General features: G+C 40.3%; 1 protein-coding gene across 1 annotated transcript; it reads right to left on the reverse strand.

The window, feature by feature from the left end:
- Window positions 1-117: 117 nt before the first annotated feature.
- PPP2R3C (protein phosphatase 2 regulatory subunit B''gamma) lies at window positions 118-27,217 on the reverse strand. Its single transcript, XM_044436158.1, has 13 exons — window positions 27,055-27,217; window positions 24,259-24,386; window positions 16,981-17,085; window positions 16,768-16,880; window positions 14,709-14,806; window positions 9,281-9,351; window positions 8,677-8,809; window positions 7,288-7,343; window positions 7,083-7,158; window positions 5,780-5,916; window positions 4,008-4,145; window positions 1,772-1,831; window positions 118-513 (listed from the first exon to the last, which is right to left on the reverse strand). The coding sequence occupies exons 1-13, from the start codon at window positions 27,101-27,103 to the stop codon at window positions 325-327; spliced, it is 1,353 nt and encodes a 450-aa protein (XP_044292093.1). The 5' UTR covers window positions 27,104-27,217; the 3' UTR covers window positions 118-324.
- Window positions 27,218-27,518: the final 301 nt, after the last annotated feature.

Genomic DNA, 27,518 nt, shown 5'->3' on the forward strand with positions numbered 1-27,518 from the left:
AAGCTATGACATCAAACTACAAAACTGGAGTACTGTTCATGACCAATCCCTATAAATTATCTATATTGGAAAATGCCTTGCTACTGCAGGTTAGGAAATAGTTTCAATAAACAGACATTTTTTGGCAAGTCTTTAGACATTTAATAACATCCTTTTAAAAACAGCACTTGTTTAGCATCACTTGAGATTCATGTCACAATCTTTTTATAAAGCTTTAGTTTCTTTCATCTGGCACTACACTGATATGGATAATGAATATATTGTTCAGTAGCAAATGGTCACTTATCAGGCATCTCTCCATGGATACGGTCCATTCCTGTTAAATCATGTATCATCAAGATCTGTTGTGTTGTCATTATCATTTGCTACAAGAACCTCTCTGTTCTCATAGGTCCAGAAACCATTAAGGTCAATTAAAATGCTAGCAACTGTGTCTCCTTGACTACTGTTGATTAAATCTTGAAGGGAGATTTTATAAGGATCCTTAGGCTTCACCATATCAAAGATTTCATCCTAAAAAAGCAACCAGAAAGTTAATCCAGTGATTTTTCATGCAGGTAATCAAGCAGATTCTAAACTTAGTACACAGGTACAAAGAATGCTGCTTACAATATTTACTGAATAAAATAAAATTTCACTTTGATCCAGTGCTTCACTGTTCAGTTCTAGTAGTCAAACACATCTTGATTCAGACTACAGAACAGTAGAGCACACATGAATGTTTATGCATATCCTCAAAATACAGTGATGGTTAAATTCTTTACTGCAATACTTCCCAGATTTTACAAGTAAAACTATTTCAGGATGATAGTGGTATCCATTCTTAACAACCAAGACAGCAGTGGCTATCAGCTCCTTCAACACACTTTTGAAGGGTATCTAATTGGGCTAGAGAATAAATTTAGAGTAAGCATATGCTAAGGGCAGCTGCATGTTACAACTGCATTAAATTGTTTCACATGGCAAGTCTTTCAGGCAACAGTCTCACATAGGCTGGATAAGTTTTCTTCCATATACCACAGACTTCCGTGCATAATCATAGGGAAAAGCATGCCTTATAGATCAAACTGCTTCTGGAAGAGAAGATTAAGGAGTGGGATGCACAGTACAGCCGGCAAGTGTCATCTGCTTGAATTTAATTCCAAGAGGTAACTATCAAAATGACAAGTCATTTATTGCAAATTGCAAAGAGATTTATGGTAGCATGCAGAAAAGCTGCCAGAGCCATGTGGTAAGCTGCTGCACCAAGAAATTTCACCATTTAAATAACTTACTTTCTGTCCTGACCATTGAAAGAGAGAAGGTGACTTTGGTCAATTCCCTGCACTACCTCCCATACAGTTCTGGAGGATTGCATAACTCTCAAGAGGAGAGGTTCAGATGTTCAAGGAATTGTGACACACGGGGAATCAGTAAAAGTCATCTCCCATTCTTCCAATAGGAAGAGTGAAGTTAGATTGATTCCAGGTCAATAATTTTTGGGCAAACAGTTTTTCCAGCTCAGTGACTACATTTTTCAAGAATCTTTCCCTGAATTCTATCCTGTACCCTAGAATATACATCATGTATAAAATTCAAATTAAAAAGATGTAGACATTCACGATTCAGAAATATGTTGTTCAATAAAATAGAATTAACAAAATACCCTCAAATTTTCGTCATACATAAGAACAAAAAATACATAGGCTACACATCATCAAAGATGCAAAAATCAGTTTTTCACATGCTTATTAAGCATTGCACATAAAAATATTCTGATTAAATCTCTAACCTTGACATCTTGAAATGATACTGGTTCTTGGCCATGGATTTTCATTTGTTCTTGAATAGCCTATGATAAAAGCACCAATTAGGAAGAAGTTCAAGTACATTTTGCACACACAAACACATGAATTGCATCCATGATAGTTTAAACAGCACGGGAGTTGTTAACAAGTCATGGTACATGTAAGTCATATGCTACCCAGTTTCTTTAATTACCTTCATTGGGTGTGGCTTGTTATTACATATGAACTGTGTAAGGGTGGCCCAGAACCCATTACCTTTCTAAGGTGGTCAGTGGTTTGAGGTTTACCCCACACACCTTGCTTGGTTCAAACATAATAAAAAGCCATACCCAGCAAAGGTAATTAGGTAAAACTGGCAGTATGCTGCTGGCACATGAAGGGGTTAATACAGCAGCATGGCTTGTTAAGCACCCACCCTCTCACAAATCTAGTCAGGTTGCTTATATTATTAGAATAGATCTGGTCTAGTGAACAGTGGCTAACACAGCTCTGAAATGAATATCCAATGCTGCCCTACACTAAGTTGTATTTATGATTCAATAATAGCTAATGGCAGCAGTATTCCAAGGTCACAGAATAAGGTATTGCCCAGCTCCTACCTAAGATCCTTTGACAGGAGACACTGGGTTATTGAACCTGGTATCTTACATATTAGCATATTGTACATCCCCATTTTCAGCTGTTTGTAGAAGTATCTGGCCTACATCCAGTCCTTTTTGAAATCTTTTTGAAGGGTATGCATGCATGTCAAAGGAGAAACAGCTAACCACCTATTTAGTTATGTACAACAGTTCCCAACTCCTAACTCACTATGATGAAAAGAGCTAGAACTGAGGTAGGCAGCATTGTTAAAACAGGCTTTTAACCTCAGACTTTTGAGACTACCTGGAAAGTGTATCCTGGGAGAAAAAAATAATTGGAAGATGAAGGGCCAATTGATGTTTGAGGAAGGGCCAATTGAGGAATTAATCTGCTTCATGCTGCTAAAAGAACACAGCTCTGGAAGTATTTTAAACCTGCAGAGCATTTACTATAAAAGCTTTGAAAGTGTTCCAGATATTTTTTTTTTTAGTGTGGAAAATCTTGGTTGAATTATCCTACCCCTGAATCATTAGCAGCACAATACTTCTGTTTAGTAGGAGGTGATCAATATTAAGGGAGCACACATTTTACAAACAAGGCGTCAAGTTGTTTTGATTGCTTTATTCTGAATGCAATGCATACTTGTGTAGGATTCTAACAGTGAAATCCCTATTTTATCCCCACAACTCACAAATGGGCATGTCTGATTAGAAAAGGATTAGATCCAAAAGGCACAGCATTATACTGTTAGCCACTTTAGCTTGTAGAAAAGGGAAGAGAAAGTCTACATTTAGCAAACACTTCTACTAGTTCTAGTGAAAGCTGGTATGGGATCTCTAACAACATCTTGAATCTTAATATTTGTATCAGGAGATCTCTGAAATAATGATATGCTGGCAATAGTAATGATGGCTATTTCATAAAGGGTTGTTTTTATACTAGAATCTTCAGTGACTTCCAGTCAATAAAAATATAAATTTAAGAAGGGGACACTAAAAGACACATAATAGACCTGTTCATATGATGACAACAAGCCACTGTGTCTTCTGAGCTGCAATGCCTATCAGTGGGTGCTCTGCATAATCACTGCCTGGCTGGAGCTTATTGTGTTATCTGAAGCCAGGGAGTATGGATTATTCCACTTTAACATGCCATGGCAATTATGCAAATAGCACCAGGGATAGTTGAGAGCACACTGCAGCCCACAACAATCCATGGCGGTTTAGGTTTATTGTAATCATGGCAACTGGGTCAGTGTTGTAGGAAAGCAACTGTAGCCTTTTCCGTCAAAGATAATGATAAAATCCATCAACATCTCTTAGACGCTAGCCATTACACCAATTCTTGGTATAAAAAGGAAAGCTGAGTTTACTTCAAATTTCAGCTTTGGAAAAAATGGATATTAAAATTACAACAGTGTATTTTTTCTTTATGTAAGATGTGTTCTGAAAATAGAGTCTAACTTCTTTCCCTTTTTTAATATGGAGTTTTAAACACACATCTTTCTTAAAAGTTGAAAAAAATCCTTACTGTGAACACTGGTAGTTTAAAGCAATTGCCTGCTGGTCTAAGTAAAGGCACAATAGCTATTACAACACAGGTACCAAAAATGACCTACCTTTACAAAAAGCAACTTACCCTGAAGAAATAATTAAGGGAGAAAACATTCAGGTATCCTTTGTTCTCTATATCAAGCAGTTTAAAAATATACTGCAGAGCTGCAGGTTCCTTTCTGTTTTCTAATGCAAGTACAAAGTCCAGGTATGTCTTATAGTCCTAGAAGCAGATGCAATCATGCTTATTATAGTCCTCTTTCTAAACTGATTGTACAAGTAGAACATAATTGGTGGCTATTTCCTTGTAGGGAAGCAGTTAGTTTTCACTGAAAGACATCATGGAACATAAATGACCTCTGAGGAGGAAGGAAGTCTGGTTTTAAAAAGAACTTTGTCTTTTTATTGCACAGGCAACATACCCATAGATTTTTATCAAGAGCTTATCTCACAATCTAAATGAAACAAAGAACATTTAAACAACAGTTTATCACATTCTTTGAACTGCTAACCATCAATCAGCTAAAGCAAAATTTTTGTGTTAAGAGTGGACAATTTAAAATACCCCTTTAGCCAGTGAATCTTTTGTTGGATAGTCATTAGCTAATATGCAGTTCATGGCTAAAGGTGCAGATTTCAGAGGCTCTGGAGCAGGGGTCCTCAACCCTTTTCAGCAGGGGGCCAGTTGAAAGGTGCCGGGGCTGGGTGCAGGCCGGAAAAGTGGTGCCAGCAGTGCAGGCAGGCAGGCAGGTGCAGGGGTGGCACGTGCGGGGCGATGCGTGGGTGGGTGCGCGCGGTGAGGGGAGGCAAGGCACGCGCCGTGAGGCGGGCGCACGAGGCAGCAGCTTGCTTGCTTGGAGATCTTTTTCTCCGAGCAAGCAAACCGCTGCCACCCCAGGCAAGGCGGGTCCGGCCCTGGGACGTAGTTTGAGGACCCATGCTCTGGAGTATCCTGAGCTCTACTGGACTGCTGCAAGCAGAGGAAATAGAGCAATGGAATCTATTATCACCTGCTCCTTATCTTTTGCATTTTTTCCTTAGGCTTTGAAGCCTGTCTGGAGCAGCTGTGCTACTAGTGCTAGGACCAGGGGTTGAGAGGCCATAGAATTCAGTGGATCCAAGCCTCACCTGTCCCACTTCCCTCTGCAGAACAGGGACCATAAGATCACCCTCTAAATCATGTAGGTTTTACTAGAAGTTAGCATACTGAAGCATAGCTTAATGACAACACAGATCTTGCCCTGTAAGCAATATACAGAAATGAAAATTATGATTACCCTTTCAGCTGTTTTTGCCATCAGTTCTGCCAACAGATTCTAGTTTCTGCATGTACTTGTATCAATTTGCTAACAGTAAATGACCAATCTACTAAACTAAGCAACAGTTTTCTAATAGCAGATTGTGTGATGAACTTGAGGAGATAGACAATAGCTGATTAATAGTCTTGATCATCATTGACTTTAATAATCTTGATTATATTAATGATAGAAGGGCAAAGTCCTAGATAATTAAAGCCAATTCTGAATTAGTGGCATTTTGTTTGAGCATCCAAAGCTATTATTTTTAATTTCTAAGATCCTTGCAGTTCTTGCTTTTGGCAATGGGAGGCAACTAGTGAAGAGGCCACTGTCCTTCCCATCACAATGAGATTTTTTATTCAGCTAGCTGAAAAGTCAGTTATGAATTCACAATGTGTGGGTTTTCAGCTGCCATTCAAATAAGAATGTTGCCTTCATTCTCTTTAATTAACATGCATTTTATGTTGCAGGCTTCAGAAACCAGAGATGAAAAAATTAAAAGTTACTTTTACACGAAAGCCAAGATATTATTTCTAATATGCATTTACAAGAGGAATACCATTTCTCCATCATAGGTCAGACACTCCTGGAAGACACGGTCCAAAAATATGTTGGTCAGGGTCCCTGTTCCATAGCGAGAAAGTTCCTCTTTGCTAAGCATTCCATTGTGATCTTTGTCAAGATTTAAGTACTGGCCTGTGGAGGTGGAGGAGGAAAAGGAGAGCAAAGAAGGGGAAAATCCAATAACCACTTTCTACACCATTTTAAAACTAAGGATTAATGAGCAAACACATACAACCAGCAGGTTGTATTATTTGTTTTTAGTTTTAGGGGTATAGAATGCTTCTCAAGGCTTTTAATTCATAAGATAATTTCTTAATTTTCATGCAACACATTAACAAAGACTTTTGCCTAGAGATGTTTATGATGATTGATACTTGGATTGCAGAAACCCTTGTAGTGCAGCTAAAAATCCTGGTGACTGTGGTTAGCATTTCCAAGTGGGGTCAGCAGCATGAATACTGCACTGTGCAATGCTACTGTCCAGGATTTGAGTATTCCTTTTCAGCATACTTCATTTCATTCCTCTCCAGTGCAGTTTTCCATTTCCCCCCGCCCCAAACTGACATTCAGTGCATCTGCTGAGCATGCCATATCCTCATTAGGCTGTTCAGGGCGATAGGTTCTCTACCTTAGGGGTGAGAAGGTTGTATTTATGGGAAGCCTTGATGTTTCCCCTCAAGCTGACAGATGCTACCTCCATGCACAAGGAGAAGGTATCAGCAAGCTTGGGGAACAGCAAAGTTTGCAGAAGTATGACAACTTCAGAAGAAATTCTGCAGATCCAGGTCACTAGGGGGACTTGCTGAGGAACCCAGCAGCTTTCCCTGGCACTTGCCAAAGCCAGAAGAACAGCAGGAATGCCTGTAAGCAATCTTACTCTCCCTCCAGTATCAGTAGGAGTACAAGGGAAACTGATGGCAGCTGTGCTTTGCTGGCTGTCTTCAGCTAAAGCCCATTTGGCAGAGCAGCAGTGCTTTTTTCCCATTCTGGCTGAGGAACTGTTTTAATTTTCAGCTTGATTATGGTTTAGTGTGTCATACAGGTCCAGATGACACATTAAGACGCAGTGGGTTAATTAAACCGTACAGCTGGGGTGATTCATGGAAACAGTGCTGGTCACTGACTCTCAGCCTAACCTACCTCACAGGGTTGTTATGAGACTAAAATGGAACTGAGGAAGACAACTTTGCAAGCTCCTTCAATTCTTGCGTGAAAAAGGTAGGATACAAAGAAATAACTAGACCACCTACTTAAAATGTTGGTTTATAAAGACACATTGATACACTATGGGAACCTACCATAAACCCTCAATGCAGAAGGAGCAGAAAACCAATTGGTTTCTTGACTTTCTTTAGAAAGTTCTTCATCCCGTAACTGAATAAGGAAATATTGAGTTAGGAATTGACAATGAAGAAATACAAAAGGCAACACAAAAATTTATGCAAAGTAATATATATTTTATATAAAACTGCAAGCAGTCAATAAATATATCAAAAGGTCTACCTCTAATAAGTCATCTAGGAAACTGCAGGCTAGAATATCCTGTATTTTTATCTTCCCTGTGAAAAAAGTAAATTAGTTAGCATTTCTTGGGGCTCCATCAAGGATGACTGTACTCAATTTATGCCAGAGTGGCATAAAAACAAAAGTTTTATAAAAACAAAACAGAGTAGCATAAAAACAAAAGTTTTAGTGTCAAAAATTCTTAAACCAGTCAACACATGTCGGAGCAAAATAAAGCTACTTTTTATCCATTTTGTAAATTAATACCTTCTTGGCCACTAGGACTTCAAAGTGTAGAACAAGTAGCATGAAAATAATTCCATTTAATAGGTTTGCTAGCTATCAAAGGTTTGCTGGGGGGGGGGGGTCGCTTGGCTCCCCCATGGATACCCTTATATCACCTTCAGCCCTTTTCTAGGGCCAACACAGCAGTTATAACCTGGACCTCATGCATTACAAAGACCTGAATAGTCAGTGCTACAGGAGATGGATATCAAAAGTGAGAGAATGACCTTGTGTATTTTGGAAAGCACTGTTTATTCCACAGCTCACTACCAACTGATATTTATGAAAGGGCAGCCCAGATCAACAGGTTCATGCATGGAGTAATAATATGCAGAAGTGCTTCCTCATTCACTTCAGCAGGAGGGGAAGCTTTCCATGCAATATCCACTGCCTGAGTGGACCCCGCCCCCCATGCTGAAGTGAACAGAGGTACCTCTGCAAATGCAAGTTGAGTATGTATCATAAAGAGCCTGTAAATGTCTGTCTTGAAGCCATAATATGCAAAGTTTCATGGAAATTGTACTACTAACACCTTGTCACTTGCCAAAGAACGAAATAGGCAAGGCAGCTCTTTAAGCCTTATACCTCTTACTGCATGATTCAGTATCTGCACAGGATAATGTATTGGTGTGGCAGTTGTGGTCCTTACGTAAAATTGACTGCTGTCATTATCCAATTTATTAACCTATCCTTACAAAACCATCACAGGCATCACAGGCAGACAGATAAGCTACAAGAAGCACCCTTATACACATAATCTCTCAGAACATTATGCTTCTGCAAAGCTTGATCATCATATGGATGACAATGCCTACATTTGGAAGTCATAAATGAGCCTTGGCTCATCAGCTTCCTGCTCCTCACATTTTTTCTAGTGCAACAAGAAGACTGGACATTTCTGCTTCCATTTTTAATTAGGAGTTAATTATTCTGCTACACTGGAAGAAAGGGGAGTAAAGGGGAATGAATTTAAGGTTCATTCACATTTCACTAAACATAATTTAGGATTAAGTCCATTATCAGGCCAGGAACTGCCTAACTCAGATTGCAGAGTTGTTTATGTTTAGTTAGCAAATAAGAAACAAACAAATAACTGGAACATACCTGTTCTTAGAGGATCTAAAAAGAAGAAGAATTTCCTGACTGCAGTACAGACATAGAATGAATAAAATGACTTTTCTAAACCATCCAACTGTGGTAATGTTGGGATGAGTTCCAGAATATAATTTTCTAAATCCTGAAAAGTTGAACAAGAAAATATCCAGCTAAGCTACTGTATACTTGAGTTACAATTGTTCACCCTTCCTCTGTAGTTTTAAAGAGGACTGGACTGGACAATTTTATTTCCAGTTGCTTTCATATGGTGGTGTGAAAGTACACGAAACAGGCAACAGTAAACACTTCCGACAATAACACTCCCTAAAAAGTTTATTCAGTGGTGTTATCCTACTCAGTATGCAGTGGTGAAATGAAACCTTGAAATGGGATTGCTTGAAATTAAACATTCTGACAGAATGTTCAACAATGAACAAATATTTCACAGGCACAAATATGTGAACAGTGCAACTAGGCCCACACAGTATTATACCACTTACTGAGCATGCCCATATGAGCTCGCTCTCTCGCAAATGAAGGTAAATGAGACATCAGAAAGCATTTCACTTATTCCAAATAAATACATTACATATTTTAAAATTAATCACTTAACTGATTCCCGAAGATAGCCTTGTCCAGCCACGTCATATAAACTGAGGCCAATTCTTGTTTGGTACAGCCACACTGTAAAATATATGGAATGTTTTGAGCTATGTAAAGCTCTTGGAAAAGAAAATAAAGAATGTTATCTATTCTATTCAGAATAGATAAAGATGTTAAAATACAGTTACATATTGGTTTTGCATCACATGGGAATTCAAAACATCTGCAATGCCAAATTCTGCAAATCTGCAAATCCGTAACAAAGCAAATTGGATTTGCTGTACCAATTATACAAATATGAGTTTCTAATTATCAACAAAATTGGCAACAGTTTTCTAACTAGAAAAAAAACGCAGAAGTAGAGCAAGCAGCAGAAAGTCAGAAAGCTTTTCAGGTAGAGAAACTAAGGCAATTTTTTTTAAAAAATAAACATATTCAAAGGAATTCAAAAGAATTGTTCTTTTTTAAGCCAAGCAGCTTAACTCTGGCCAGACAACAGATAACCATTCCTGACTGCAACTCGTCAGTGGAGGTGAGCAAAAAATATTGGTGATAGATTTTTAAAAGTATTAAAATACCAGGATTCATGTTTAAAGAAAGTTCCTGGGTTTGCACGGCAGAGCAACCATCATGGGTAACTAGCCACAGTGGTCACACAGATCCTTAGGTTGGCTTGTCTGGGAGGCAATAAGCTACCCTAATGAACCACAAGTTAGACTAAGGGTTGTTCAATACACAACTAGTTGTATTCAACCTGGGTCCAGAGAAATAGTCAGTAGGTAATGTTTATTTATTTTATTTATTTATTAAAACATTTTTATGCCGCCCCATTCGCCGAAGCCTCGGGGCAGCTTACAACAATAAATTAAAATAATTATAATCTTACATTAAAAATATAAACATTAGATTAAAATACAAAAATACAATATAAAATAAGCTGCCCTGGCCAGATAAAATACAATAATATTAACAGTTAAAATGCCGCTTAAATAAAAAGGTCTTCGCCTGGCGCCGAAAAACAAATAACGACGGTGCCAGGCGGACCTCTCTGGGGAGCGCATTCCATAGATTGGGCGCCACCGCAGAGAAAGCCCTTCTCCGAGTACCCACCCGCCTAATTTCTTTCACGGAGGGTTCCCGGAGAAGGGCCTCTCCCGCTGATCTCAGGGGGCTGGGCATATATGGAAGTAAGCGCTCCTTCAGGTAACCAGGACCCAAGCTGTTTAGGGCTTTATAGGTCATCACCAACACCTTGAATTGGGCCTGGACTTCAATGGGAAGCCAGTGAAGCTGACGGCGAACTGGAGTCATGTGAACATAACGCCCAGTCCCCGTCAGCAGCCTGGCAGCTCTATTTTGAACCAACTGAAGTATCCGGACCGTCTTCAAGGGTAGCCCCATGTAGAGCGCGTTACAGAAGTCAAGACGGGAAGTCACCAGCGCATGTGTCACTGTTGCGAGACAGTCGTACTCCAGGTAGGGGTGCAGCTGATGAATCAGCCGAAGCTGGAGGAAAGCGCTCCTCACCACTGCTGTTACCTGAGCTTCCAGTGAAAGCTCCGGGTCGAGAAGCACTCCCAGGCTGCGGACCTTGTCCCTAAGAGGGAGTGCAACCCCATTCAGGACAAGGTTCAATTCACCCTCTCTGAAGCCCGATCCGCCAACCAACAGGACCTCCGTCTTGTCTGGATTGAGCTTCAGTTTATTGGCCCTCATCCAGCCCATTACCTCGGCCAGGCACCAGTTCAGCACAGCCACTGCCTCACCTGGATTGGTGGAAAACGAGAGGTAGAGCTGGGTATCATCAGCGTACTGATGATTCCGCAGCCCACACCTCCTGATGACCTCTCCCAGTGGTTTCATGTAGATGTTGAACAGCAAAGGGGACAAAATGGACCCCTGCGGTACTCCATGGCATAATTGCCATGGCGCAGAGCCATAGTCCCCCAGCACCACCTTCTGAGACCGGCCATTGAGATAGGAGCGGAACCACTGCAAAGCAGTGCCTCCAACCCCCAATCCCGCAAGCCTATCCAGAAGGATACCATGGTCGATGGTATTGAAAGCCACTGAGAGGTCCAGGAGAACCAACAAGGACACACTCCCCCTGTCCTTCTCCCTGCACAGATCATTGTACAGGGCGACCAAGGCAAGTTACATGTTAAGCATGTAAAGTAATTAAAGGTGAAATTCTTTCTGGTGTTTTAATTACTTTTATTTGATTTATTAGCTAGCAGTCATCCGGAATTCCTTTCTCTCCAGAAAATTTGGAAAGAAGATCCTATCTTCAAATAGGAGCTTCTCTCCCACCATTTTTTATCTCCCTAAGTGGGAAGAAGAGGAGATGACTCCACCTCTTTCTAAGCACTCCACACAGAGGATAGGGAGGAGAAAGGATCCCTCATTAGCAATAACGTATGGAGGACAACAGACATTTGGATAGCTTTTTGGAAGAGAAGAAGCTTCTTACTTTCTCCAGGCCACTTTATGAACAAGTGAACAAGTGTTTGGGGGATAGGATCACAGTAAGAGCCTCTACTATCATCACTATATAGTAAAATAGTGTAGTACAAGCATAGTTCTAAGATAACCAACTAGTTATCCAGGCTGCCATATTTTTGAGTGAATAGGAACATTTAAATCAGAATGTGCTGGGAAAGAAGTGGAACATTTATGCTGCCATTTTACAATAAGCACTTTCAGAGCAGAATCTTAGAAGCAGTGGAGAGTCTTTTGCACTGCCTTTGGCCTGTACCACATCACTAAGTGAATTGGTCTGTGAAACAAACTGCTCAGGCCAAGAGCAGCAAGCAAAAGTCTTCTTGCACCCTGTGACCTGGCAAATGCCTTTTATAAAGCCACAGCAGGCAGCAGCAGCAACTCCACAGTTGTAGCTTTTGGCCATGGCCAAAATAAAATATTATTTTCTTAAACAACTGGGAAAGAAGGCTTTGCACGATTCCAATTACCATGCTGATTAAAGAGAACTACTGGTATTAAAAAGGCCTTCATGTAGAGTTCCTTCCAATTGCTAAGCTCTTAAAAGGAATTGCCTTCTTGACATTTGTTCTTCCCCCTCCATTCCTGACAGCAAGAAGTTTGTCCTTTAGGAAAAATCAAAGCCAAGATTCTTTTTTTCACTGGACTTTTATTTCTCAGAGCAGCTCCTCAAATTTGGAGACTTCCTCTCATTACGAGGCCTGGCATAAATGTCAACGTATTATTAGTATGCGGCCTTGAGCAATGGTCCTGGACTCTCTCAGCAAGGGTGGCAGTGCTGGCTTTATCTCCTTGCCAGTGCCCCTTCTCCCACCCAGCTTAGCCTCTCCATGAGCCCCCTTGTCATATTGTCAGCCTTTTTCTCCTGGCTGACATGGGCTGAGGCACTGCTACCAGTAGTTCCAGGGGCCCCAGTCCTGTGAAGAAGCCTGCCTGCAAGACTGTCTTGGTCACACTGTATGATAACCTAAGCTGGGAGAGAGGGAGAGTGTGACCTTGCTGGTTCTCCTGAATCTCTCAGTAGTTTTTGACACCATCAACCATGGTACCTTTCAGGGGCAACTGTCTGAGCTGAGAGTGAGGGGCATTGCATTGCAGTGGTTCCATTCCTTGCATGGTAGGCTCCACCAGGTGGTACTTGGGGGATATAGCTCTGTCCCTTGGGTTCTCCAGTATCGGGTTTCCCATGGGTTAGTCTTGCCCCCCACATTGTTTATCATCAATGTAAAACTGCTAAGTTAAGCCATCTGGAGTGCATTGTCATCAATATGCTGATGGCATGTAGCTCTATTTCTCCTTTTCATCTTCAGCAGGTGAGGCTCTGGATGTGCTGAACCAGTGCCTGGCTGTGACAACGGATGAAGGCTAAGAAAATGAAGCTCAAGCCAGGCAAGACTGGGATGTTATTAGTGGGTGGTTCCTCTAACTGGATGGAGTGGATTCAGCCTGTTTTAGATAGGGTTGCACTCCCTTTGAAGGAGCAGGTTTGTAGCTTGGGAGTGCTCTTTGAGCCATCTTTGTTAGTTGAGGCCCAGGTGGCTTCAGGGGCTCTGGGAGCCTTCCACCAGATTCAGTGGGTGCTTGAGGTATGCCCCTATCCAGAAAGAGATAGCCTGCTTTCATCTATGCTCTGGTACTCTCTTAACTGGATTACTGCAAGGCACTCTGTGGGGCTGCCCTTGAAGACTGTTTGGAAGCTGCAGCTTGTGCAAAATGTGGCAGCCAGGCTAGTATCAAAGATCAGACAAACTGATAATGTAAAACCAATTCTGGCCCATTTGCCCTGGATGCCTATATCCTTCTGAGCCCAATTCAAGGGACGGGGCGTTATGTTCACATGACTCCAGTCCTCCGTCAGCTTCACTGGCTTCCCATTGAAGCCCGGGCCCAATTCAAGGTGTTGGTTATGACCTATAAAGCCCTAAACAGCTTGGGTCCTGGCTACCTGAACGAGCGCTTACATCCATATATGCCCGACCGTCCCTTGAGATCTGCGGGAGAGTCCCTTCTCCAGGAACCCTCCATGAAAGAAATTAGGAGAGTAAGTACTCGGAGGAGGGCTTTCTCTGCGGTGGCACCCAACCTATGGAATTCACTCCCCAAAGAGGTCCGCCTGGCACCGTCGTTACTGGTTTTTTGGCGCCAGGTAAAGACCTTTTTATTTAAACATCATTTTAATTGTTAAAATATATGATCTGGCCAGGGCAACTTCTTCTTCCTTCTCTTTTCTCCTCCTATATTCTTTATTTACTTATTTTATACTGTTAATTTTAATTTTATATTATTATGTTCGTATTTCAGTGTATTTTTTGTATTTTTGTATTTAGTGGTAATTTATTATGTTCTATTGTATTTCAATGTATTTTATTGTGTTGTAAGCCGCCCCGAGGCTTCGGCAAGGGGCGGCATAAAAATGTTATAATAATAATAACCGATAATGCCCTGTACAACTTGGGACCATGATATCTGATAGGATGCCTATCTTGACCTTCTTCTACCTGGACACTATGATCAAATTCTGGGGCTACCTCCAACTGCCACCTCCAAGGGAGACTTGGTTGGTGGTAACAAGGAGAAGGGCCTTTTCAGTGGTGACCATCCAGTTATGACACAAGCTCCCCACTGAGGTCCACCTGGCATCAACCTTACTATCTTTTCAGCGCCAGATAAAGACCATCCTTACCTGCAGGGCATTCAAGTAGCTTCCGGGGTCTGCTAGCCACTAACAGGTCTGAATGGTGTTCTTTAAGTTATTATACACACACACACACACATTTTAACCTGTTTAATATGTGGTTTTAAATTTTGTATTATAAAAGAATGTATTGTTTTAATATGTTTTTAATACAATGTGTCTTGTTTTTTTTTAATGTGCTTTATGAACTGCCCAGAGAGTTTCAGCTGTGGGGTGGAATAGAAGCAAAACAAAACAAGCCCACCTTTTCTCATTACATAATTGAAAAACTGCATGATAGATATCCGTCCATAGGGATCAGTGTGGAGTAACTTAGCAAAGACCTTTGCTGTGAAGAACTGCCTGTAAAATAAAAGCATAAGAATGAAGCTCTACAGAACCGGTATACATTTTGCTATAATTGTTTGTTTGTTTGTTTGTTTATTTATTAATTAAACTTCTATGCCGCCCCATTCGCCGAAGCCTCGGGGCGGCTCACAGACATAAATAAACTTCATTACATTTAAATAATATAAATTAACAGTATAAATTAAGTCGCCCTTAACAGTATAAATGTAAATATATAAATTATTTTCCTAAGTAAAACACGGTTTTGATGTTTTGTAGTAACATGAAGGGCATCTAGTAGATACAATGCAATACTGTTTTCCCTGTCTGAACTCAGTATTAATAACCAACAAAGATTGTAAATATTTTAGAGGCACACCCTAGTTGGACACTAGTCTGATTTATTTATTTGTTTGGAATTTTTGTATGCCATCCCATTCGCATAAGCCTCGGGACAGCTTCTAACATCATAAATAAATACATATACAAATACATACATATAAAATTTGGAAACATCCTGGCTCAATATTTTAAAACCAATAAATAAAATCAACAATTATTAAAATATCATTTAAATAGAAAGGTCTTGGCCTGGTGCTGAAAAACAAACAACAATGGAGCCAGGCGGACCTCTCTGGGGAGCGCATTCCATAAGTGGGGCGCTACCGCAGAGAAAGCCCTCCTCCGGGTACTCACCCTCCTAATGTCTTTCATGGAGGGTTCCCGGAGAAGGGCCTCTGCTGCCGATCTCAAGGGGCAGGAGGGCAAATATGTCCACAATTCCAGTCTGTGAATCCCAGTAGTAAGCATGAAGCAACAGAATAGTTGGCACAACACTGTGCAGCTTGCCATGGGTTATCTAACTCATGACAAGCCACAATGCCCAATGAGTGCCACTTTGCATGACTGCCCGACTTGCACTCATGAGATATTGTGTCATGTGAACCTTTGCATGACATGATGATCCCCAAAGGGGTTGTATATGCAAAATGGCAGCTGTGCCCTCTACAGTCTCATGGTGGATTAAATAACAGGTTGGGATGCCTTATCATGTGAGCCTGATGAATGCCTGGCTACTAAATCAGAAAACAGCCATCATGGACTTGATCCTGGACAAGGGTGCCAACCTTGCTTGGCAAATAAAACTCTTCCAGCATTGTTCACCTAGTTTGCAGTGTTGCAGTGGGCAAAAAATATCTAGGGTGGTGCAGGAAGAGCTGTTGTGGTTCTAGGCCCCAGACCAGGGCTCCCATCCCACAGTCTTGCAATTTAGATGGCAAGTTTTAACTGTGCATCACAGGACATAGCTTGGATTTAGTTTTCTGTGTTGGATGGGATGACAATTATCTGGATGTGAAAGAACTCTTTATACCCAGATAAAGAGAGATCAATGCCTGTTGGGATTTAGACCTACTAGGATTCTGAGATTTTGCAACAGCAAGGAACCAATAAAGATGATCTAGCCCAGGAGGCTGATGGACCCAAATTGTTTTCTGATAGCTCCTGGGGATTTTCTCGTCATCTCACTAAAGCTTCTATTTTCTTTTGTTCAGGCTTCCTAATAATGCATGGGAAGTGAGGAAGATTTCTCATATTGCACTATTTTCTGATAGCCCATGTTGTCTTTTAAATGACTCCTCATCCACCAATCCAGCTTCACTTACATTGTTAAAGGAACACATGTCCTTAAGCTAATTCCTGGTGACACATTTTCTGAATGCTGCATCTCTTTCTAGAGAAGCGTTTTTCCTAGGCTAGAGAAGGTTTTCACAATAGCTAAAACTAACTGTTGGAACAGGGGAAAGAGGAGGTGGTGAAAATTTGCAAAACTGTTACAGAAGATGTTTCACATAAAGGGCTTTCCACACATACAATGCTAGCATACACTTAGAAATCTGCAGTTTGAATGCTAATGCAGTCTAAAATGATATATAAAAGGCAGATTAGTGTAAGCACTTTAAAAGATGGTGACTTACTTGCATTTAGAGCCAGCTTTCTCACCAACTTTCAGGAAGCTTTCATAGTTGATCATTGCTTCATCCCCCATTGTGGGTGGCGTCTGATGTTTGTCCAGTAGAAACCACAAATTCTTAAAACAGGGACAAAAAATTGATCAAAAAATATCACACAATGGCTAATTAACCCGAAAAGACTTGTGATTAAAGAACATGTATTCTATATTTTCTTACCTGCAGTTCTTCATTATCTAATAATTCTCTACTTTTCCTCTGTAAAAAGACTGCTCTTGATTCTTCTCTTAATTTCTGTAATAAAATTTCATCCTCAGCTGGCAGCTAAAGAAAGACAGACAGACAACGTTATCATGTGCTTTGACTCTAGTGACCAGAATTAAAACTGGCTAATTATAATGCAAAATGGTTCCAAACAAACATGGTTCACAGGAACAAAAGGAATAGGGTTTTTTTTGCATCAATATATACTGTCAGATAAAAAAAAAGAATATGAAACAGATATGTCAGCTTTCTTCACTACTTTTAACTCACAGTATTTATGCTGACCTAGAACAATAAATTCAAACCTCTGAAGAAGATCAAAGGCTACCATCAGTTTGTCAAATATGTTTTTATATTGAATATATTCTTGCAGAGAATTGAAACATCTTTTAATGTTAAAACTTTGTTCTAAAAAAATTCTCCCACCTACCCTGGCAAAATGAAATCAAATTCATCTGAAAAACTCAAGGTCAAAATAAATATATGTATTATTTTTACTAAAGGAATTCTTGTACTGTGTAACTTTTCTTATAGCTCCGTTTCATTTTATTGGGTAACTGTTGCACCAGAACTGGTAAGTAAAACCAGTCCCTGAGTTAGCTGATCTCCACTGCTCACCAATAACCAATGTAGCTGGCACTGGGCAGTGGCTAAGAATTGACAATGCTATGTGGTGTTCTACGTTTCATGCTTTCTCATCATCCTCATTTATTGTCAATAAAGTATCATGGATGGCAGCTGATATCCAAGAGCATGGAATAGGTTACATGTGTACAAGTGGCAGCTTGCTGGTCCCACATGGCTGCAGCAGTTGCTCTCATTTCCGCTTACCACCATAAGTCCCCTTTTACTGCAGATGGGTTTCTAACTGAACATGGCAAACAGTAGATGCTAAAATCACGTAGGTAAAAATAAAACTGAAAAATAAAAATGCTCAAGATATTTGTCTTCAAGAGGACAAAGGCCTCATTAGTTGTAATACTTACACCACAATGAACTGTTTCATATATTACAATCCATGGTTTATTGTGATATACAAATCTAGCCATGCTAACAAAACATTGTTCATTAACCACGAACAACCCAGGAAAGGAACTTTGTTGTTGAGTTATGAACTATGGGTTGTTTAAATTACAACTGTTGCTATGTGTGAATTCAGAAGTTTGGAATGTACTTGGGTGGTTTCACCTGGTTACTGATGCAGCAGGTAAGAGTAGCAAAAACAAAGCAAAATGCCAGATGCTCTACATGCCAGTGTTATATCCCAGATAACATTGTGGTGCTAAGTATGGACTTGGCAAAAGAGGAGAGAAAGAAGATAAGGAATGAGAAGATAAAACAAACTTTCTTTAATTGTCTGCCAGACAAACGCCGGGTGGGACAACGAATTATGTATTAACCATAAGTAAAATAAACCCTGGGTTAGTGTTATCTGTGAACCAGGTATATTCGGTATATGTATATGATCTCATTTGGTCAATTATTAGGGCCAGAAAATTGTTTTAAATTACAAGAGAAAGATTGGAATAATAATTACATCACAGGAAGTCAAATTAATACTTCAGAAGGCAAGAGCTACTGAGAAGAAGCCTTTATGAGGACAGGCACAATCTTGAACTGTTTTTCAGGAACAATGGGAACACTTCGGCAAGGGGCGGCATAGAAATGTTTTAATAAATAAAATAAATAAATAAAAAATAATTCTAGATCACAATTTTTGACTCTAATTTGACAAGGGCTACCCAACCACCCTACAGAAGTCTATCACCCTGTGCTTCACGTTTTTGTAAAAATGAAACAAAAAGATGCACATGTAAACTTAGTGAAAGAACTCTCCATTTTCATCCCTTCCTGTATACTCATTAAATGAAGCTGATGCCTATATTTAATATTTCAAAGGGCAAGCAGATAAAATTTTGCAATATTAAAGTTTAGTAGAAACTTTACTGAGCTTGTACTTCACCCATAACAGCAATACCAGCAACAGCTAATTGTGTATGGATGCATGAGCATATCTGCAAAGTACATGTTCTTTACTACTCAATACTCCAGGTGGCTCTTGGGGCCAAAAACAGTTACCCACCCTTATTATGGAATGCCCGAGTGTGCATATTCAGCCCTTCTCAACAATGACTTCAGCCTAGCTGCAAACAAGATTGCACATTCTATTTATATTTATAAGCCGCACCTATAAAATTCACATGCAGTATCGTATTATAGCATATGAAACATTTTATTGATGGTAAAAAAGCATTTCTTATAAAAACCAAAGAAATAAAGAAAATCACAGAATCACTGCAGAATCATATAGCAAAAATAACTACTTCATAAAGATATTAAAACAAACAGAAATGCAGTGCTTAAAACTGATTGTGTTCAAGTACATTTTAAAAGTTCGGTTTAAAAACAGAGTTAAAAGCCAATGAGATGAACCATTAGTGCAGAAATAAAGGAGGTAGACATGAGGTTAGATAGCACCATCAAAAGGGCTAACTTGGCTCCACTGCATTTATTCTCTGTGGACTGCCATGCCTTCTTGGCCTCCCTCCCCTCTTGAGGAAACCCTGGGTTTCTGTGCCTCTGAAAGCAGTATTTGCACCTCAGTTACTTGAGGTGTACAGCCTTCCCAAAGTGATTCAGAAGGCCCAGGATTCTCTCTTTGGTCAGGCACAGGGGATTTTCTCTATTGGGAAGTGCTGAAAACAAGTTCAAAATATTATGTCTAAGGAGACTGTTGATTTCCACTAAGAGCTCTATCTTCGCATTAATTCTGTTAGTGTCCAGTATATGCTGAGTCCTCTGCTATGTCACATCTCCTGGTGAACTTGGAGCTCAGCTTCAGCTGCCTGATGCTGTTCTTGTCCTGCCAGCCACATCTCCCTGATGAGACTGTTTGGGAAGGACCACCGCTGTTCAAGGAAGCACTGGAATGTTGTATCCATGGCCTCTCTTCCAGCCCTTATCTCCTCCAGAAGGTGATATAGGGTTTTCTCTTTTGCTCAGTCTTCTTGCTCTCATTGTGGCATCCTGTCCATGGCTTGTGCTGGTGGCCTTGGACATGCCTCTGGTCTCCCTGCCTCATAAAAAGGGGGAATAACAAAAAGAATTATTATGTCTCTGAGAAATGAAGAAACATATATGTAATTAAGAGCAAAGGTGAGCAAACAATTATTGCAAACAAGTCATAAATTACTGGAGAAAAGTTTCGCTATCATGTCACTGCATTGACCTCGATGCATTAGCTAAAGAATGTTATGTACAGTCACCAACAGAGGTGGTGCTTTCCTTAGAGTTAATATCCCACAAACAATGTGCATAATTTGTTTTGTAATGAGACCCTTTCTGGAAAGAAATACAGATTCTTCTCTTTGGCAATGAAGAAAAAAGGAAAACAAAACATATAATAGATAGCAATAGCCATATTCTATTGCAATCTGTGTTTCGCAAGCCATGATACTAACAGCTGAAGAAAACATCCAGTGTGCAAGGGTATTTTGTGACAACTCTCCCTGATTTGTGAGGAAGTGCTCCTTTAGAAAGAGATGCAAATATTCAACCCAGGGAAATTTTCTGTCAGTGGGAATTAGCTGTCCTACACAGCTAATGCTATCTCAATAACATGTGCCTAAACTGGGTACATTTTACTATGTAAATGGAGCAGAAATATCTAAAAGATAACATCGGTCAGCTGCAAATATTGCAACATAATGTTTCCTTGTTTCTCATTTTTGGTAAGATGGGAAATCTGAAGGAAAGAGAATAGCAGCTTAACTGTAGTAGTAGTTACTCCTGCAGAGAGACATAGAAAAATAACCATAAACACTCACCTATAGCAATTTTGTCCTGAACTCCTGTTTTCAGCCTCTGTTGTGAATTACAGGTGGAAGACAATGGCTCTGGAACTTGACCAGCAGCTACCTTGGAAGGCACTGAGGTACCTGGTTCTTGGAAAAATAATTGGTGATCATCCGCCAAGCGGGATACATACAATTGCTACTGTGCTGAAAGTTGATGAAGAAAAAGGCTGCAAGGGCAGCTGAAAAGAAGTGGTTTCTTCAGGTTCAAATTCTACCTTAATCTTCAATAGTTCCTGCAGGGTAGGTGTGGTATCACTCATCCTATCAAAAGCTGCCTCAGAGTCCTCTTCTACCTTCCAGGATGTTTCTGGAGAAGGTTTCCAGGATGGTCCTGGCTCAACTATGGCAGTGGAAGGCTGCCACATTATAGTTTGAATAATAGGGTAGGGATCAGTTTCTGTCACTCCTTCACAGATCTCATCCAGTTCCCTAAAGAACCTTCATCAATCTGGCATTGCGCCTGCTTTGCCCATAGCATGCTGTGCCTTTTGATATGCTTTGCGAAGGTCCCAGATCCAGTTATTACACTGGATTTGAGTTTGTAGAAAACCTTCTTCAGTCCTCCTCTTGGCTAGAGCAGCACAGAGATCACTGTGGAAATTTTGTGAGCCTGGCACTGAATCAGCAAGGTGTTCCAGTGACCCAAGAGGACTCCTCATCAGTCCAAGTGGGGTCACAAGGAACCCAGGTAATTGATTTGGATTTGTTTTGCTGTTCTCTCGCTATAGAAATGGAGATGAGCACCGCCCCCTATAGCTGGTTCAGCTAGTGGAGTAAAATCCGCAGGGACTCCTTTCCTTTTCTTGTCTCTCCATATAGTTTAGAATGGTTCCTGCAGAGAAAAAAGGCAATGGTGGTCTCTGCAGACTGTGTCCATTGTTAGAGCAAGAATCTGTGCCCAGAGGATGACCTTGCATCTGCAAAGGGGCACAGTACAAACAGATCTGAGCTGTAATACCCCTTCCATCAGACCAGACAGCAGAGATAGGGGACAGTCTTCCAAGAACTTAGCATATTTTTTTTTATTTGATCATTATTTTAACAATTAATGTTTTAGGATTTCATTTTATTTCTTTCCCCTTTTTTCACAGTCACATTTTATAGTGATGTTTTATATTGTTTTAATAATTGTTTTATAGTAGTTTTATGAGTATTGTATTTTTATATATTTTGTAAGCCGTCCTGAGCACTTGAAGTGATAGGACAGGGTATAAATGCATGTAATAAATAAATAAATAATATTGGAATCGATGAACAGAGGAGAGACTCTCTAAATGAATGCATAACTACATGAATATTTTGGATACAGTTTCACAAAACCCTAGAATCTGGACCAATATAAACTTCTCAGGCCTCCTCTAATACAATACAAGTAAAGGAGCATTCCCTGCACTGTGTCACTAGAGATGGACTTCCTTCCCCATGTACAATGTATTCTCAATAACGATGCATCAAGAAACACAATACATGACAGAATAAATTGTGCAAAAATGTAACATGAAAGGAGTTTCTCCCACATAAGGTAGACAGTGTACTAGTCCATCAGTGCAGATGTGTAGTTGCACTCAATTGAAGGAGAAGGGTTCTAGGCATAAGCACAGCACAGCAACCTTACAATCTTTGAAACACAAATAGAAATTATGTCCATTATGGAGTTAGTGCTGTGAGACCAAGTAGGTGCTTTGCACCAGAAAGTCCTATCCCCAACCCCCAGCATCTCCAGTTAAAGGATCTTAGGAGCCAAGGCTAGAACAGCCTTTTCGTCAGCCCCTAGAAAGCTGATGCAAATCAATGTACCGGTTTAGATGAACTAATAGTTTGAATCTGTATTAAAATTGTTTCATATACTTACATGAACCAATTCAGTAATATGTCAATAATTGTCTACTGCTTGTCAGTAGCTTAACTTTTGCTATATTTCACGAATAATTTGTACATTTTAAGGTCTGTATCCAACTTTGTCCATCTAACAACAGGAGTTGTTAGTTTCTATACCTCTGTAGAAACTGGCTCTTATTCCCTCCACCTGCAATCCCTCTATAATCCTAAATCTACTCCTGAGCATAGGGGACTAGCCAAAGCAGATCTGGGTTGGGGCACACAGGGAGGAAAGGAAAGCAAATTAGCATTGTGTAGACAGAAGTTTGCTTGTGCACCATTGACTGAACTAATATTTTCCAGTTTAAACTATAAGACAAATCCTTACAGTGTTCAAGTGTTCCCCTCCAGAGAAAGGCTGTTAAGTTATCACCATTCTCATTTTACAGGCAGAAACTGAAAGTGACAGCAACTAAGGTTGGCCTACTATTCCTGGTTTGTACTACTTTAGGTTTCAGTTGCAGAACTGCATAGGAGAAAACTTCTCTCTGTACCAGAAAATACGCATTATGTAGTGATACAATCCAGGAACAATTTTACCACCTTACCTGCTATTTGTATGAACAAGACTATATTCCATAACAGATTTAGAAGTAGAACCCAAATTTTCCAATCCACATCAAAATCACTGAATTACTTTAGCACTGTACTTTTGCCAGAAATTGACTAAAAGAACCTCTCTAGATGTTTTAAAGTGTGGTTTACTATGACCAAATATCCTTTGCAGTTGAAATATCATAGCACTGTTTTGAAAATGTGCTGTTCACATTTTTTGAATTAAACTATCTCAGCCAAGCATTACAGATGTGACAGCTTACCAGTCCATAAAAGCACCTTGCTTCTAGAAGCAGAAACTGATGGACTGCCAGTGAGGAAAAGGCCAGAATGAAATGAAATGAAAGCTGGCCAAAGCAACACTATGAGCAATCACCTAAATCACGGTAACTTGCAAGATGGTCAAGCTTATGGGTGAAAGTTTTAGCAAGCCCCACTTATACTGCATGACACCATTAATCAGAATAAGCAAGACTAGTATCATTTGACAGGTATAATGCAGCCCCCACTAAGGAACTTACCAGCAATTCACTTGGACAAGAAGGAGAAAATTCCCATTTCAGCTCAAGCACATGCTATGCAAAACTATCAAATATTGCCTTTACCTGCTAAGAATACTATTGTATCTAGAATTTGACAGTCTCACAGTTTAAAGCAATTTATCATAACTGTACTTCTGCAAACAAAATAGTTCTAGCCCCCTTTGGGGGTTCCTCATCTTTATTATTGAGGCTATTTAACAAAGCTCAATGCACTCCTGCATTCTTAGAAGGAATTGTCTTTTTTAAGTTTGGCGCAATTCCACCCTAGACAATAATTGGTTTTAATAAGCCCGCTGCATACTCACAGATCACTCTGTTAGAAATCTGAAGCTAGCTAAATGAAAGACAGTACTTTTTATTTCTTTCTTTACTGACACAGAGTAATTGAAATCATGACTTACCCTATAATAAAATCGTGGTATATTCATATAGGAGGTATTGGCATTTTTTCTTCCTCCTTTCCATTCTAGGTAGTATTTTGTAAACAGTTCCATTTCTTCATCCTTCAACTCTTGATCACTCTTTTTGGCTAGTTAATATAAGATATGGTGTATTACATTTTATTCATATAGTTTATTTTAATAAAACAAGCTTCCAAAATATTTCTGCTTTCAAATTTCACATATGAGTCTGATATACACATACCTGCCAGGGGACTTCTCTGCTTAACTTCTCCTCCGCTTCCAAATCCCGTAAAATCCCTTCTTGCTACGACTGTATAGTGCCGTATAGGGGAAAACAACATGCAAGTGTTGTTTCTCAAGTGACTTTTCACTTTTTCATATAAAGTATAGTAATGATTAAGATTCTATGTTGAAAGCTTTGTGTGTTAAGTTAGAATGTCCTGCAATGTAACTGTTGTGACCAGTTGGCTTTTAAGCAAGAAAAAATATATTTAGATATCCGTAATAAATGCCCAATAGAAAATCAAACACATCAAGAACTCGAAAGCAGAAACTGGTGGATGATTTATATTGGAGAAGGGAAGGTAGGGAAAGAGTTAAGCAGCTCTTCTGCTTCCATACTCTCCAAGTTTTCCTCTCAAACATTTTCCCCTATGAAAAGCAGATATAATGATTCTGCTAAATTTACCATAGATTAGAGATTAACAGCACAGGTGAACAACACTCAGGCACTATGTACTCCTCTAGTCTACTCCCTAGTTAGAAAAAAAAAAAAAAACCCTCAGTAGACCGTAAAGTGGTGAAACAGCCAATGTTTAACACTTCTTTTTGTGACCATCAAGAGGTGTGTGTGCGTGCGATGGGGGCCATAGGGATGTGTGTATCGGGGGTGGTGGTAATAGGATTGATTGCTAGACTGTCTGCCAGTTACCCATCCTTGAATTATATATCACATTCTCTAATGTGGCAGAAAATGAGTTTCAAAAATAAATACTAAATAAATAAATTCTGCACCACAGTGTGATATAAATGCAACAAAAGCCAACTAACAAGCCAGCCAATGAGACACAGCATTATAATGCAAGATTGCCATACTGCAGGTAAGATAATCCAGATAAAAAAGCAAGAGATGGGGTGGTACAAAGGAAACAGCATAGGGAACAGGGTACAGGCCAAAATTAGGGCAAAGACAATGTAACATAATAGCAACAATTTTGTTAATCTAGGATAACTATCCATAGTATTACTCTGATTTACCCATGAAGTTATTGAAGAGTGAACAGACCCTACATCTAATGGATAGTGTGCTAGATTTAATCTAAAAGCAGCCTTGGATCCAAGGCACATTTCAGTTTTGAAGCTGTCTGCATGAATAAGAACAAATAACTAAGTACTCTTCTAGATAAAGAGCTCATAACACTACCACAAAAAGGCACTATGCAGCTATTCCATCTTTTCCTCCTTCACTAATTTTCTGTGGTGAAAAAAAAGATAAAAAAAGACAGAAGTTTCAGTGGAAAACCACAGGAGCCATATAAATGGAAGGTATCACCATCCAGACTCCCTGTACAATTCCATGAATGAAGCAGGTTGATGGTGTTACCAATTGCAGCACCCCAAAACACCCCAAAAGTAATTGGCCAGAGAAAGGCCACATAGTAAAAACACCACAGTTATACTGTCCCAGAAGGGAGGGCAGATACGAACAAAATGAACTTTGTGTAACCCACAGCTAACACGCTAGCCTGACCTCGAATACAGAATCAAAGGGGCAGTGGAAACTGGTTCTAGCCGCCATGAAAGTTGCAAATCTGCAGGGAGTAAGAACATGGAAAGCCTGTGTGAATCTCGAGCAGATAAGAAATAGACATGGGAAATGTCTGGTCCTTGACAGAAGAAAGGATTCTTTCTCCAGCACGGGAGGGGGTGCATACATTGATGTATCGATATACTAGATGTGTATTAGGTGACCTAATTGGTATTTTTTGGATTTTTAATGTTTATATTTATTGTAATTTATAATTACTTTTAGTTATTGTTGTAAGCCGCCCCGAGGCTTCGGCGAATGGGGCGGCATAAAAATGTTTTATAAAAACAAAAACAAAAACCCATGTATTGTGGTGCAACTTTTGAGACACTGCTTTGGGCTGAATGTCCCCTTTCGTCTCCCTTTATTCTATAGTGCACTAGAATAAAGCTGATTTTGGCTCTAAGTCTCGTCTCAGGCTCTGTTTGGCTCGGGTCTGGGGTCCACCCAGGTTTGCCCCAGCTGTTGACTGGCTCAGTCCGGTAACAATGGCACAAAACATGTCTCTTCTGAAAACACAGTATCTCTAAGCCTAACCTACTATCTTACAGGGCTGCTGAGAGAATTAAATGGGGCACCCCCTGTACCTTCTTGATTGCGGCAAAAATAGAAGTAACTCAGACACATGAGTTAAATTAAGATTAACGAGAACCTATTATCAAACAAGAGAGTCTGAAAAATGCCAGAAAGAGTAAAGTTACAGACGATTCCTTTTTTTCCTCATTAGTAGTTCAGTGGTGCTAGACAAGCAGCATCCATCCTAGAGTCACCGCTAAACTCCACCCCAGTATCCCTTCGCGGTCGGGCTAACAACTTCTGAAGCCAAGCCCCCAGCCTCCCTTGAAGGCCGCACTGGGGGGACCAAGGCCCAGTGACGGGTCCCCAACTGTCAGTCAGCCCTTCCCCCATTCGACTATGAGGGAAAGCACCGGCACCTGCGGCCGATCGTCTTTCCCCCCAACGAACTCCCCAGTGTGCGCACTCACCGTCGATGCTGACAGCCAACCGGCTCTTCAACGCCTGCTTCCAGTCCATGTTTCGCGGGGCTTCTGTCCCACACAACCACCAACTTCAATCCCATCGATCGCCGCCACCATCACCAACAGCAACATCCGGGAAACGGCGCCTGTGTCATATGACCGTTCCTGCGCCGCCGCCGCCATTTCAAAGGAAAGTAAAAGGAAGCAGAGCCGGTGCCCTTAACTAGCATGGCGACTACAGCCTAGGCGCGGTCGTTTCTGATTGAATCCTGTAGGCCATGTGTAACGTCAGCCGACTTGTTAGGGCATTTCAATTGAAGGATCTCGGAGAGTCTTCTATGGTGGTTTTTGTTGTATAGCCGGACTTTTAATTTTTTTTACTCGCAGATAGCAATGTCATGCCGAGTTGATATCTTCATCTCTCGGATCAGGTAACTAGATGGGGCAGATAGGTAAGGCTGGTAATGTAC

Source organism: Varanus komodoensis, unplaced genomic scaffold, assembly GCF_004798865.1.
Source record: "Varanus komodoensis strain SLA01 unplaced genomic scaffold, ASM479886v1 scaffold3, whole genome shotgun sequence".
NCBI classification, from domain to species: domain Eukaryota; kingdom Metazoa; phylum Chordata; class Lepidosauria; order Squamata; family Varanidae; genus Varanus; species Varanus komodoensis.

Excerpts from the sequence above, each read along its gene's own strand:
- PPP2R3C (XM_044436158.1), bottom strand. The coding sequence starts at position 27,103 with ATGGACTGGAAGCAGGCGTTGAAGAGCCGGTTGGCTGTCAGCATCGAC. Across the intron at positions 24,387-27,054 it reads GTTGGCTGTCAGCATCGACG|CCAAAAAGAGTGATCAAGAG; the intron begins GTGAGTGCGCAC and ends TATATTAACTAG. Across the intron at positions 7,344-8,676 it reads TTTAGATCCTCTAAGAACAG|GGAAGATAAAAATACAGGAT; the intron begins GTATGTTCCAGT and ends CTTTTTTCACAG.